The sequence below is a fragment of the Pipistrellus hanaki genome, assembly GCF_964339955.1.
Source record: "Pipistrellus hanaki genome assembly, chromosome: 13".
Lineage (NCBI taxonomy): Eukaryota > Metazoa > Chordata > Mammalia > Chiroptera > Vespertilionidae > Pipistrellus > Pipistrellus hanaki.
In genome coordinates, this window is record NC_140515.1 from 37,688,840 (window position 1) to 37,701,844 (window position 13,005).

At 39.3% G+C, this 13,005-nt stretch overlaps 1 protein-coding gene across 2 annotated transcripts in view; it reads right to left on the minus strand.

Moving 5' to 3' along the window:
• COL6A6 (collagen type VI alpha 6 chain) overlaps positions 1 to 13,005 on the minus strand; it is a 94,902-nt gene that overhangs the window by 44,961 nt on the left and 36,936 nt on the right. For both annotated transcript variants that reach the window (XM_084901731.1, XM_084901730.1), the window contains exons 19-22: positions 12,158 to 12,223; positions 10,830 to 10,883; positions 2,281 to 2,316; positions 584 to 646 (exon numbers count right to left, since the gene is read on the minus strand). In XM_084901731.1, the coding sequence (XP_084757857.1) occupies positions 584 to 646; positions 2,281 to 2,316; positions 10,830 to 10,883; positions 12,158 to 12,223 (219 nt within the window). The remainder of the gene's footprint in view (positions 1 to 583; positions 647 to 2,280; positions 2,317 to 10,829; positions 10,884 to 12,157; positions 12,224 to 13,005) is intronic.

The window sequence follows — 13,005 nt, forward strand, 5'->3', positions numbered from 1 at the left end:
TGCAGATCACCCCGCCGGAGACCTCAGCTGTATTTGGAATAATTGTTTCCTAGTGTGGAGCCAACTCTTCCACAGCACAGCACAGCATCCAGATATGCAACACTGAGCGCTTACTGTGCTAAATTGGCCAAAATTCCCAATTTGAGGCTCAATGTTTTCCTTGGCTCAGGATCTCTTTAGAAGACCCTAGTTCGCCTGAACTCAAAGCAGGGCATTCTCTTCCTGTGGCCCTTGAGCTCTGCCACAGATAAGAAACGCTCAGGGACCGCTGCCCAGCATGTTCGTTCTTCATGGGACAAAGCTTAGATAAGGGAGACCAAATACCGTACAACCCCTACTTTATTGCCCTGAAAACACTTGAAACAACTATAATTCCTCACGGGGATGGGCCGAGGGATTCTATCAAGGCTTTTGATTCTTTAAGTTCTCATATCATGATTAGTCTTTTTTTTTTTCCTATTAAAAAAAAAAACTTTATTGTTGAAAGTATTACATATGTCCTCTTCCCTCTCTCCCCATGGACCTCTTCTAGCCCACCCCCCAGGCCTTTACCACCTATTGTGTGTTGATTAGTCTTAATTACCTGAGGGCCTTTAAGTCCCAGGGAGCCTTCAAGTCCATCCAGGCCTGGGGTGCCTGTTATCCCCTATAGTGAGAGAGAATCAACCTGTTAACATGGTTTCCTGAGAATTTTGTCTCCTTTATGTGCAAGATTATAAATACTTTTTCAACCACATGGCAGTGCAGGATCTTTGCAAAAAAAAAAAAAAAAGAAAAAGAATAATAAAGGGAAATAAAAAGGAGGAAATAAAACATTTCTATAGTCTCGTTAAGTAGAAATAACGACAGCTATTATGTTAGTGTGTTCTCTTTCAGTCTTCACACACACACACTCACACACACCCACACACACACACACACACACGCATGTGAGGACACACACTCCTTTATTTTCCTATAATGCTTGTAATTTGCTATCTCTAACTTGGACATTTGGCCTAAATCTCACAATTTGCTTTTCATTTTCTTCAAAAACCTCCAGGCATCTTACAACATTCTATTTTTATTCGAGTAGCTTAAATATCTAAGGATCAATAGCTGAGCATTCTCTTCATGTTGCCCTTGAACTCTGCCACAGATAAGAATTCCAAGAAGAGTAAAAAAGGATTAAGAAAGTTTATTTTAGGCAACAGCTGGGATAGCCGAAGTTTATGTCCTAGTTGTTGCACAGTTGGATGTGATTAAATACCCCTTCCTGATGCCTTTTCCTAGAAATCAGAAAGAGGAAATTTCTCAATATCTTCTCTCCCCAATCTCCTATCATTTGTTTCTTGCCATTTTTCTGGATCTGCTTTGTTGTTGTTGAAGTCTAACCTTGGCATGTGTGTGGATGGGGTCAAGTCTGTGGATGGTACAGTCTTAATCTTTACCGATCTGAAAATGTCTGTTTTCCTCACTTATAGGATAGCCATCTACAAAATTCTAGGTCAACAGTTATTTTGCCTCTACACCTGCAAGATATTCATTTGTTGTCTCTGGCATGTATTATTAGTGAACAGAAGTCTGCTACAACCTACCGTAATTAGTTTTTCCTTTCATGGGTAAAACTGCCTTTTCTGGTGGTGTTTAAGATGTTTTCTTTAACATTCTGGGGGTTCACCGTGATGTGATTCAGAGTGGATTTATTACTTATCCTCACTGTATTTTCAATATGAGGATGTGTGTTTCCTCAATTTTGAAAAATTCGAAGTCACAACTGCTCTCTCATAAATATTGTAGCTTCACGAAGCATGTATAATGTATCACCAACATGTACAAAGGGGATGTGATTATATTTGGTGTAGCCCACTTCTGAACAAAGCCTTCAGAAATACCATTTACATGAAGGTTTTATTGTACTCTCTTGGTTGAAAATGGGTTTATGTAAATTCTAAATAAGGTTTCAGAGATAATTAAGCAAAAGTCTAAAAGAAAAGTCCCCAACTGAGTTACCAGAGTTTGTGTAATTCAAAGTTCAATTTAACAGTAATGGGGCCAAGTAATGTCTCTTATCATTAACTTTTATGGTTTTGAACAAAGTGCCCACATTTTCACTATCTTTTAATATTTAAGTGTTTGAAATTATAGCCTTAAAGTTTTCCAACATTTTATTCCACAACCAATATCATTAAAAAGGAGAGAACTTCGGGCCTGGAAGAGATGTGTCAGAGTCTTCGTTCCAGCTCCTTGAGTGGACACAGAATATTTATCATTTGGAGTTAAGAAAAAAAGCCAGTGTACCTGTGGGCCTGTAAGTCCCCTTCGGCCATGAGCTGCCTAAAATAGGAGGAAGAGGTATATATCAGTAACTCTGGAAAAAATGCTTTTGATATTTCATTTAAATTAGTAATCGGCACCTTAAGGCACTAACATTACAAAATGTTTCCACATATTGCTCAAAACATTCAATTATCCTCTGCAACAGCCAAATGTTGCCAACTCTGAACTCCGTTCCTAAGGCAAGAGGGAATTAAGATCATAGACAATTGAAATCTATAGATACTTATGAGAGCAGATTGTGGTCAATAATTCATCCTCCACTACATGGTTACTGGAGCTGCTTACAGAAGCTCCAGAATTGACTGGCTTGAATTTTATTTCTTTTCATTTTTCCAAAGTATGACCACGTAAGCCAGAAATCAGAACTAGAGTGGCCAGCAGGCAGGAAGCCAGAGGGAAAACTGGGAGAACTGACTTCATGAACTTTATTATAGATTAATGGCAGAAGCTTAAGATAGCCAAACTAATTTTACCCATCCCCCACAAAGCCAAGTACCTGTCAAGAAATGAAAGAATCACCACAATCATTCAAAAGTCACTCAATTCCATTTGCTATTAAAAAATCCAATCAAAAGAATGGTGCTCTATAATCAAGTGGGTTTTTCCTACTGCTTGCATATATAAGATTAGGTTTGGGTAGATGCCAGATCAATACTTTATAGATCTGGATATCAAGAGACAAAGACATTTTATTGCCTACATTAGGATCTCTCAGTGAGATAAGAGCAATACTGACATCTAGGATTTGGAAAATTCACACTCTATCAGACAATATTTTCTTGATGGAAACTTTCTTGAGATATTCAGCTCAAAATTCTGAGAGGCCAAGATTGCAGACTTTAAATTCTACTAATATTATTTCAGTCAGAATTTATTATTATCTAGGAAACAGACTGCATCTGGGGAAATGGTTGGAGATCTACTTCTTGAAAACCCTGAGGAGCCAGCTTTAATGAAAGTCTCAGTCCTATCAGAGGGAGGGAAAGAAGCTGTCTGTCCTCCTCTAGCATAAGGGTTTATCTGTTCACAATCAGTTCACTTCAGTTTCATTAAGAAAAATATCTTCCAAGGATTAACTACCACAACACACATTGGATGGGAACCACAGGAACACATTTCCACAGACACAGAGACCTTGATCTCAGAGCACCCTCACTCTTTGGGTTTGATGGGAAGAGATGAATATTTCTAAGGCAGAGTAGGCACATGCTACAGGAAAGGGGAATGGTAGCAATATGGGCTTTGAAGAAAGCAATCATTTCTAGTTGGTGAATCGGGGAAAACCTTCCTGGAAGAAAAGATTTTAAAGATGGGTTCTGGAGGATAATTAGGAGTCTCCCAGGGAGAAAATGTAAGGAGTCCTCTTTTTAGCACAGGATACCAGCCTAAGTAAAAATAAAATAGGGAAATAGGAAGTGTATTTGATACTGGCAATTCTGGGTCTAAGATCTGAGAAGAAAGGTGAGTATTAGGGTTACTAAAGCTGAAAATACTAGATGAAGTGTTCATACTTCATTTCGCTTCTACTAAATGAACACACTGGGGTTCCTGGAGCAGAAAATGTACATGGCCAGACCCAGGGTTTAGGTGGATACATCTGGTTGTGGTAGGAACACTGAATGAAATGCAGCCTTATCTTTAGGTGAAATAAAGAGCTTCCTATATGATAAAAAACAGGCCTCCACATCCAAATATCTGGTCCATTATCATAGCATGTGAAAGATCATCAATAAGCTTTTGTTCTGTCTTTAAGGCTTGACCTTGACAGAGCTTGATTTAAATTACTTCACACATATTTATTGAGCTCCTGCTTCCTGGAGGCACTAGCCTCCGTGGTAGTGAGAAAACCCAGATTCCTGTCCTAGGCAGGGGTTGTTGATAAGCCTAGTGGTGGAAACAAACCACAATCTACTATTCACACAACTAATAGGAACATCTCCAGAAGTAATCAGCTGGCACCTTCATTATGAAAGTCATGGTTTTAAATACCCTGGGTAGGTGTGACAGCAAGAAAAAAACAATGCAAGGAAATAGGGGAGATGGTTTTTACAATTGTGCCTTAAATTTTAAAATGTTTAGGTGAGAAAAATTAAGTCCCCATACATCTGAATGACTTGCCTAAAGGCTTATAGTTGTCTGGTAGCACATCCAGACAGCCTTACTCATCTGTGAAGGGGAAGGGGAATGTGAATGGGCACAGTGGAAAGAAAATCTCCCCAAAGAAGACTTGAGAGTAAGAAGACCCAGAAAAGTCCTCAGTCCATTAGTCCCTCATAGCCCGGCTTCCTGGTGGTTTACCATGACCCACTTCTGTGGGTCACAGAAGTGGGTCATGGTAAACTGATGTGGGACACAGAATCCCCAGAAAAATAAAGGACATTCTTAATGGTAAAGCATTCCATTAATATTGAATCTTTTCCCCAAAATTTTTTTAAACATTTTGACGGGGGGGGGGGGGGGGGGAAGGCAGAAGGACAGATATAGACACAAAGAGACAGAGAGACAGAGAGAGAGAGAGACAGAGAGAGAGAGAGAGAGAGAGAGAGAGAGAGAGAGAGAGAGAGAGAACAGATATTTGTTATTTCACTTAGTTATTCATTCATTGGTTGATTTTTGTATGTGCCCTGATCAGGGATTGAACCTGCAACCTTCGCATATCAGGATGACGCTCTAACCAAAGTAGTTTCCCAGCCAGGGCAATATTGAATCTTAACCGCAGACACATTCACCATGATAAATGACTGTCCTAGAGCACTTCAAGCTGCCCTAAAATAGCGCCAAGAGAGAGGAAAAGGGAAAAGCATAACTAACATAACCTCAGGACTTAATAGGACTGAAGACCATGCTTTAGTTGGAGGCTACAGTTGCTTCTCATTAGCCATGGCACAAGGATCTATTCTTATTCTCAGTAAAGTCTGGCTCAGAAAGAGCCAACATCCCATTCCAATCCCCACCCCATCCTCCGCTCTCTGGTCCTGGTCCTTCCTCCGCCCAACCATCCAATCCATTATAGACTCCTGGCACAGTGCTTGTTATACCTACAGCTCTGTCCCCTATAACAGTGGTTTTTGACAACATTGGGGGATTTAGCCCACTCCCTACCTCCCCACCTCCTGCTTCCTTCCCTGGGAGCATCTGGCAATATCTGGAGATATTTTTTCTCACAAGTCAGGAGAGATAGTGGCATCTAAACATCCTTAAATGCACAAGACAGCCTCCCACAACAAAGAATTAGCCCAAATGTCAATAGCAAGTTGAGATACCATGCTCTACAACATGATTCTAAGTTTCCTCAAATGTCTTATTTGAGTTTGTAGGTCTAGCAGTTACTAGAGTTGCTGGTACATTGTAGGTGTTTAATAAAAGTTTACCAAATGAAGGAAGGTCAGATTTGGCCAACTGATGAGATTTCCCTGCATGCCACACCCTACCACTGGCCAGCCTCCAATCACTGATCAGTTCAGCAGAATGTTGTAGCATTGAGGAGTCCTGACTGTTCATTACCTACATTTTAGAGTTTTTCAGTCAGTGATACAGATTTTTATTCTTTCCTAAAGAATACTAATTTTATTGGTATTATAAAAATGATTTATGCTGATTTTTAAATATTCAAATGAAGAAAATACACAAAATAAAAATTTAAAAGCCACCCCACATCTTCCACCTAAAAATAATTCTCATTAACATTTGGTAATCATGATTCCTGGTATCTTCTTATGCATGTTTACAGATATAGTTCTAAATAGTGGTTCTTCAGATTTAAAAAAGGATCATGTTCTTCTTGCTATTTTAAATTTAAAATAGTACAATTTTATTTGAATTTAATAGAGTAAAAAAATAAAACAGAAAGAATTGGAAATGTCAGGTGGTAACATTTCTTGACAATGAGGAATAATACATTCTTTAAAAAAAGAATAATTATTTTAAAAATTCAGGACTTTAGGGTAATACGTATGGTAGCTTGAAGTGGTGCTTAGACAATGACTCTCTACAATGAAATATGAGGACACAGTATGCCAGCACTTTCCCTACACCTCTCTCACTTTCCTATTTTCACATAATTTTTAGATTGTCAAATGTATAAAATTTACATTTGTTTTATAATCACAGTTTCTAAGGTTTAGCCTTATTTCTACACTTAGAGGGATTCAAGTTTATTATAAAGTTTTAAAAAAAGGAACACTAGGGCTATGTTGTCTTGAGTTTTTGAAGGCTTGACATATTAAGTACTTATACACTTAAAGGACAACTTAGATGAGTATCCAAATCTTGAAACGCTCTATTTCAAAACTCGGTAGCCATTCTCCTGTTCCCTTTGTCCCTGAATGTTGGGAAGAAGGCCGAAGACAGAGTTTTCTATTTTTTTCCACCTGGAAAGTCTCAACATTCTTTCTTTATGCAGTAAGTTTGGCAATTTCAATAGGCTGTGGCTCAGTATTGATATATTCATATCATTTTTTTTCTAAGTCAGATATGTCTTTTCTCTCTGCTTATTTGAGCTTTTGCTTCAAGAAGTGATATTTTATTACATTTCTGAAATTTTTTGGTTTAATTTAGTAATGCAGATTCTACATTTGTTGGCTCTCCACTGTTGCTATTCTATCTCTATTTTATTCCGTACTAGAGGCCCAATGCACAAAATATATGCAAGAGTAGACCTTCCTTCCCCCGGCTGCTGGCATGGGCTTCCCCTCCAGCACCTGGGACCAGGGCTTCCCTCTGGCTTCATCAGAAAGCATGTCTGGTCTAACTAACATATTATACATTTATTATAGATACCTGCCTATATTTTCAGCCATACTTATTTTAATTTTTTGTTGCTTCTAATATAGCTTTATCTTTTATATTTTTTCACTTCCCATTGTTCCCCAAGCATTACCAGCTTGCTTTTTTCACTTTCTATCATTTTATCACTTCTTTAGACTCGCTTTAGAGCAGTCATACTGTTTTAATTTTTTTGAGACTTTGGAGAACTATTTGCCAGAGTTGTTTCACCTTTTCCTTAAGTAGTTCGTCTTCTCATGAGGGTTTATCTGCCCTAGGTTCATGTAGTTTTTCTCTTATTTTCTTGCAATTTCTATGCATAAGTCCTGAATAGTAATCATCTAATTAACAATGAATGTTATTAATATTTTTCACTATTAATCATCTTTGAATAGGGTCACCTATTTACTGAAAAACTATTAAGGGGATATAGCTCGACTTGGTCAATAGCTTTGATATGGGTATATTATCTCAAATACTTTCTCATCATAAATTATTGCTTTTACCTTATGGCTCCCTCTTCCTTCAAATTTTGGCATTTAAGAGACTCATGAACTCACACAAAGTCCTTGAAGCCATAGTTTTCTCTGTGCTGTGAAGAGTCACTGTTTCTTCTCCTGTCTTTGCAGCCTGAATGGCCTAGGCTGCTACACTGTAAATGCTAAAAATCAAATATTCTCGTTTCTCAATATTTGTCTCCTCTGCTAAACTGTGTTTCTATCAGTATATTCCTTGATCTTCTCGAAATGTATAGTCGCCCTGGATTTTGTCCACCAGCTTTTTCAGGAACATGACAGCTACTTTTAGAAAAATCTGACCCCTGCTCGAGGTCTGAGGTGCTATGTGTCAGCTCTCTAAAGCCTCCCTCATTACAACACAGATTTTTAAATATTTGGCCAATAGTTGTCATGTGCAGCCTAAAGTTGTGGTCATTCTTTGTTAAACGATTTGACATTTCGTTTGTTGTTCTTGGTGAATTGCACAAAAGGGGGATAGTATTAGAACACCACCTTGGCCCAGCCAGTGTGACTCTGCAATTGAGTGTCCACCTATGAGGTCCGGATTCGATTTGTCAGGACACATGCCCAGGTGGCAGGGTTGATCCCTAATGAGGGGTGTGCAGGAGGAAGCCAATCAATGATTCTCTCTCATCATTGATGTTTCTCTCTCTCTCTCTTTTTCTCCATCTCTCTACCTCTCTGAAGAAAAAAAAATACTACCTTGACTTTTCCATCTTTAGCTGGAAGCCCTACTTCTCATGGGTGACACTGCTGAATCTAAAACCCAAGATGGGGCCATATTTCTCATGAGTTGTGCTGTTTAAATAACACATGGTCATATTGCATTTGCCTCCAGAGAGACTATAGCCTCTGTAAAATAATAAAAGTACATCTCCTGCCAGGATTTCTGGGATGAAATTCTTGACATACAAAATATTTTCTCGGGGTATGTAAGCTGGCTACACCCTCTTAGAAGGTGAAATGAATAGCAAATGTATTTCTTTATCTTTCAATGCATTAAAACAGCAGTAGTAAAGTGCTTTCCAACAGCGATCAAATTCTGCACATTTTAAACGTAATCTCTATTTTTTATTCCATTTCTCTGCCTTGCAAAGAAGGAGTGTGTTTCAAGATAGAAAAATGTTTTCTCAATGGAGCAGAATAGCTGATTTTATGAACTTCAGCTCAGAAAATACAATGCATAATAAATGAAATATATTAAACTAGTTTTTATTTGTGTTCAATTTTAAAACATTGTATATTTTGTAGGTGGGGAGGTGAAGGAAGTTGGAAAAGGCTGGATAGGTAATAAAGAATGAAAGAAAATGTTGCAAAATTAGAAGAGGCAGGTTTAATTTAGAATCCAATGCAGGCATTTAAGTATATTTTATCAAAGTTATTTCTCCTTATTGGGTAAAGATTCTTTTACAATCTCTGTGCTCTTCCAATAAGTCAAGCACAGAATCTTTTGTTTAAGTAGTACTCACTGAAAAAAAAATAACAGAAAAGCAAAGAAGCAAATACACAAGATCCTAAAAGGTTCCGTAAGCACATGGCCTACCTAATTTTACTCTCAGGTATATATTTTTACACCCCTAAAATATATAATGTTTTCAAAAGTAGAGAGGTTCCTCAAAACAACAACAAGGTACACATTTCCAGTTATGAAATAAATGAGTCATCGGATAGGATGTACAGTATGGTGACTAACTTAATAACACTGCATTATATGTTTGAAAGTTGCTAAGAGAGTAAATCTTAAAAGTTTTCATTTCAAGAAAAAACGTGTAACTACATGTAGTGATGGATGTTAACTAGACTTACTGTGGCGATCATTTTGCAATAATATACACATATCCAATCATTATGTTGAACATCTAGAACTAATACAATATATCTCAATAAACATGCATCATGTTTAAAAACTGAACACAAATAAAAACTAGTTCAAAATCACATTTATTATTCACTAGTAGCCCTACGCATGAATCCGTGCGCTAGTAGCTTTCTGTGGGGCCTGGCCGCTCTGAGCCCACTGCTCAGAGGCTCTCTGCGGCCCAGAAACCCATCTGTGGCCTGGCGCGGAATGCCATGTGGTGACGAGGCAAGCATTCTGCCAGGCTGCTCATGTTGCCCACTCTCAGCAGCTGCTCCCCCATACCCCTCCTGGAACTGGGGGACTCTGGTGGGGCTGAGAGGACTGGACGCTGCCATCTTGTGGCTATGGGTGCTGCCATCTTTGTGATGGAGTGATGGCTATTTTGCATATTATCCTTTTATTAGATAGGATTGTATTTTCTGGGCAGAAGTTCACAGAACCAGCTATTATATTCCATCAAGAAAATATTTATAAGGTAGAAAAAAAAATGGAAGTAAGAACAGAGAGAGGACCTATACCAGGACTCATTTTGCTAAGTACATAGTTATAAAATTTGGCAGAGGAATGGAGTTTTTGACTTAAAACAACATCACTGGGCATCTTTGCTAGCCTAGTGCAGTGATTTTCAATTGGTGTCCTGCAAGAATTTTTAGAACATGCAATACCTGGCTATTTAGTCAGGGCTCTGACCTTTTTCCCCATAGATCATCAAAGTAAAAAAAAAATGACAATAGCCCTGGCCAGGCGATTCAGTTGGTTGGAGCATCATCCTCTACACCAAAATGTTACAGGTCTGATTCTTTGCCAGGGCACGGACCTAGATTGCAGGTTCAATCCCAGTCAGACACATAAGGGAGGCAACTGACTGATGTTTCTCTCTCGCTCTTCCTTCCTGTCTCTCTAAAAATCAACAAAAACATATCCACAGGTAAGGAGGTTTAAAAACTGACAACAACCAACACAACAACAACCATCCAGTGTGAATGGATCAACATTATATATATATATATATATTTTGTCAGGTTGGCAAACACACACATACACACACATATATTTTGGTGTGCTGCAGAATTTTAGTAGTTTATATGTGCTGTGAGATGAAAAAGGTTGAAGATCGCTGGCCTAGTGGGTAAGCCAAACTCTGACAATTGCTTTCCCTAGCTGGCTTTGTTCTCTTTGCCCAGCTTTCTCCTGATTGGTCATTTCTCCTGCAGCCAGCAACTTCCCAAGTCCTTTTCCAGCTCAGTTCTCACAGACATCCAAGGTTAGTTTCCCAAGGTATCAATCCCCCGCAGAACAGCCCCACCACTCCCCACAATCAGCCATTTCCATTGCCATCCAGGCTACCAGCCTAGAAAAGCTCTTACTGTCTCTCTTCTGGAGCCTGGTGTTCCGGGGAGGCCTGGCCAGCCTCTACTACCCTGTGAAATGAACAGACAGACGTGCATCAGCAATTACACAGCATGGACACATTCTTCTTCAACCTCAGCTTGTTTGCTCCAGGGAAGCAGGCGGGGTACCCACCACCGAGAGAGTTATTCTCTCTCTGGAATGCAGCATCACTCCCACTGGTCATAAATCCCACCGCTTAGTGGGCAACGAAGAACTGCAGAACAAAATGCTAAGAGCATGGCTTCACCTGCTCATCACCCCTGCACAACTTGCAATTAGGGAGTAGTTAAGAGTCTTTAAATCAAACTATCCCCACAGAGTGGACAATGGAAGCATGCCACGTGTTCAGTACAAGTACCACTGGTTTGGATTTCTACTTCTGGACTTCTTGTTCTGTTTAGTTAACCTGCATAGATTACACCTATGTGTGAATAAAACCTCACAATACTCACAAGTCTTCCCAAGACAGAAAAGGAAGGCCTACTTATGAATCTACATTGAGACATTGGTCACTTAACAAAAAAAAATGGCAGGTAACATTTCCTGAAGGTTTCTGAGATGGCAGGGTTGGTCATTGAAATCCCACCATAAAACTGCCTAAAGTAGGCTTTTTCTCTTCTTTTTCATGTGAGAAAATTGGGGTTTACAGGAAGTGGCCCCAAGGCCACAGAGATGGTACGAGACAAAGTCCCCGAAACAAAGTCATTCCACCATATCAGACCTCTCCTCCAGGTGGAGTCACCAAAAAACTTCCTTATTAGCAAGAAGATCCAGAGACACATATTCAGATAAAAAAATTTTAAAACTCTAAGAAACACAGAAGTTAAAATGATTAAATTGGTAGTTGGAAAATTTCACGAGATTAATACCAGGAAACCTGCCTTGAGAACGTGTATAGCTCTATCAGATCTTGCACTTTTAAAGATCATATACTATGAAGAATATGATGTCTTGTGAAGGGGTGTGTCCTCTGGATCCTAGCAAGGCCAACAACTCACTTGCTAGTTCTATTAGCTAGCCCTACATGTTAAGTTAGAGTTTAGATGTTTACATTCATAAATGATGACCCCAAGGGTATGGCTCAGTGAAGCAAGTCACCCCAAATTCAGAAGGAGAATGTTTCTTGAGTCCCAGAGTAGCAGATAAGGAGTAAGAGATCCTTTTTCTCCTAAAAATATATTTTTTTTGCATGAAGAATATCCACTCTGATTCCAAATTCTTTATGTGCATTTCATGTCCAAGAACTGGGGCCTCCGAGCTGCCACATCATTACAAGTTTCCTCTCAAATACCCACACACTTACGTCTCTTCCACGTTCTCCTTTCAAGCCCTTAGGTCCTTCTATGTTGTTGTCAAATCCAGGAACTCCCTAAAACATAGAAAAGAAAAAGAAAAATCAATAGGCTTTGAACATTTAGCTTAAAAAAATGTGATTTTTGTATATAACGTATTTAGTCTTCACCAAATAAGTGGACAGAAGTCTAACCCAATTGAAAGCAGAAACAAGTTAAGACTGGACATGGTTACAAGAGAGATCTTTTCTTCCTGTGCTTTGCATTATCAGAAGGGAGTGGAAACTCAAGGTTTGTGCATGTGAGAGAATGGGTGGGGGAGGGGAGGGGATCTAGAGCTTGCCAAGGGAAGCAAGGGTGAGATAACTTGTGTTTTATGACAACTTTTTTTTTTAAATAAAAATATATTTCTTTATTGATTTCAGAGAAGAAGGAAGAGGGAGAGATGGAAACATCAATGATGAGAGAGAATTTGATTGGCTGCCTCCTGCACGCCTCCTACTGGGATCAAACTGGCAACCCAGGCATGTGCCCTTAACCGGAATGGAACCTGGGACTCTTCAGTCCTCAGGCCGACGCTCTATCCACTGAGCCAAACTGGCTAGGGCATGTTTATGACAACTTTGAACCTGGGTTTGGAGGTATCCCTTCTTAACTACTGCTATCCTTTCTCTTAACTTTTCTTTTTTTTCTGGGAGCCTAGGCAAGCTTATTCTTGAGGGTTGGGAGACTTTTACTCTCCCCTACCCTTGGAAAAAGGCAAATTTTGCAATGGGCTCCAACCAGCCCAGGAACATAGATACACTGAGCAGAGCTGGGGCCTGCATCTGCCATCCACTCCCTTTTTCTCCTCTTGGAC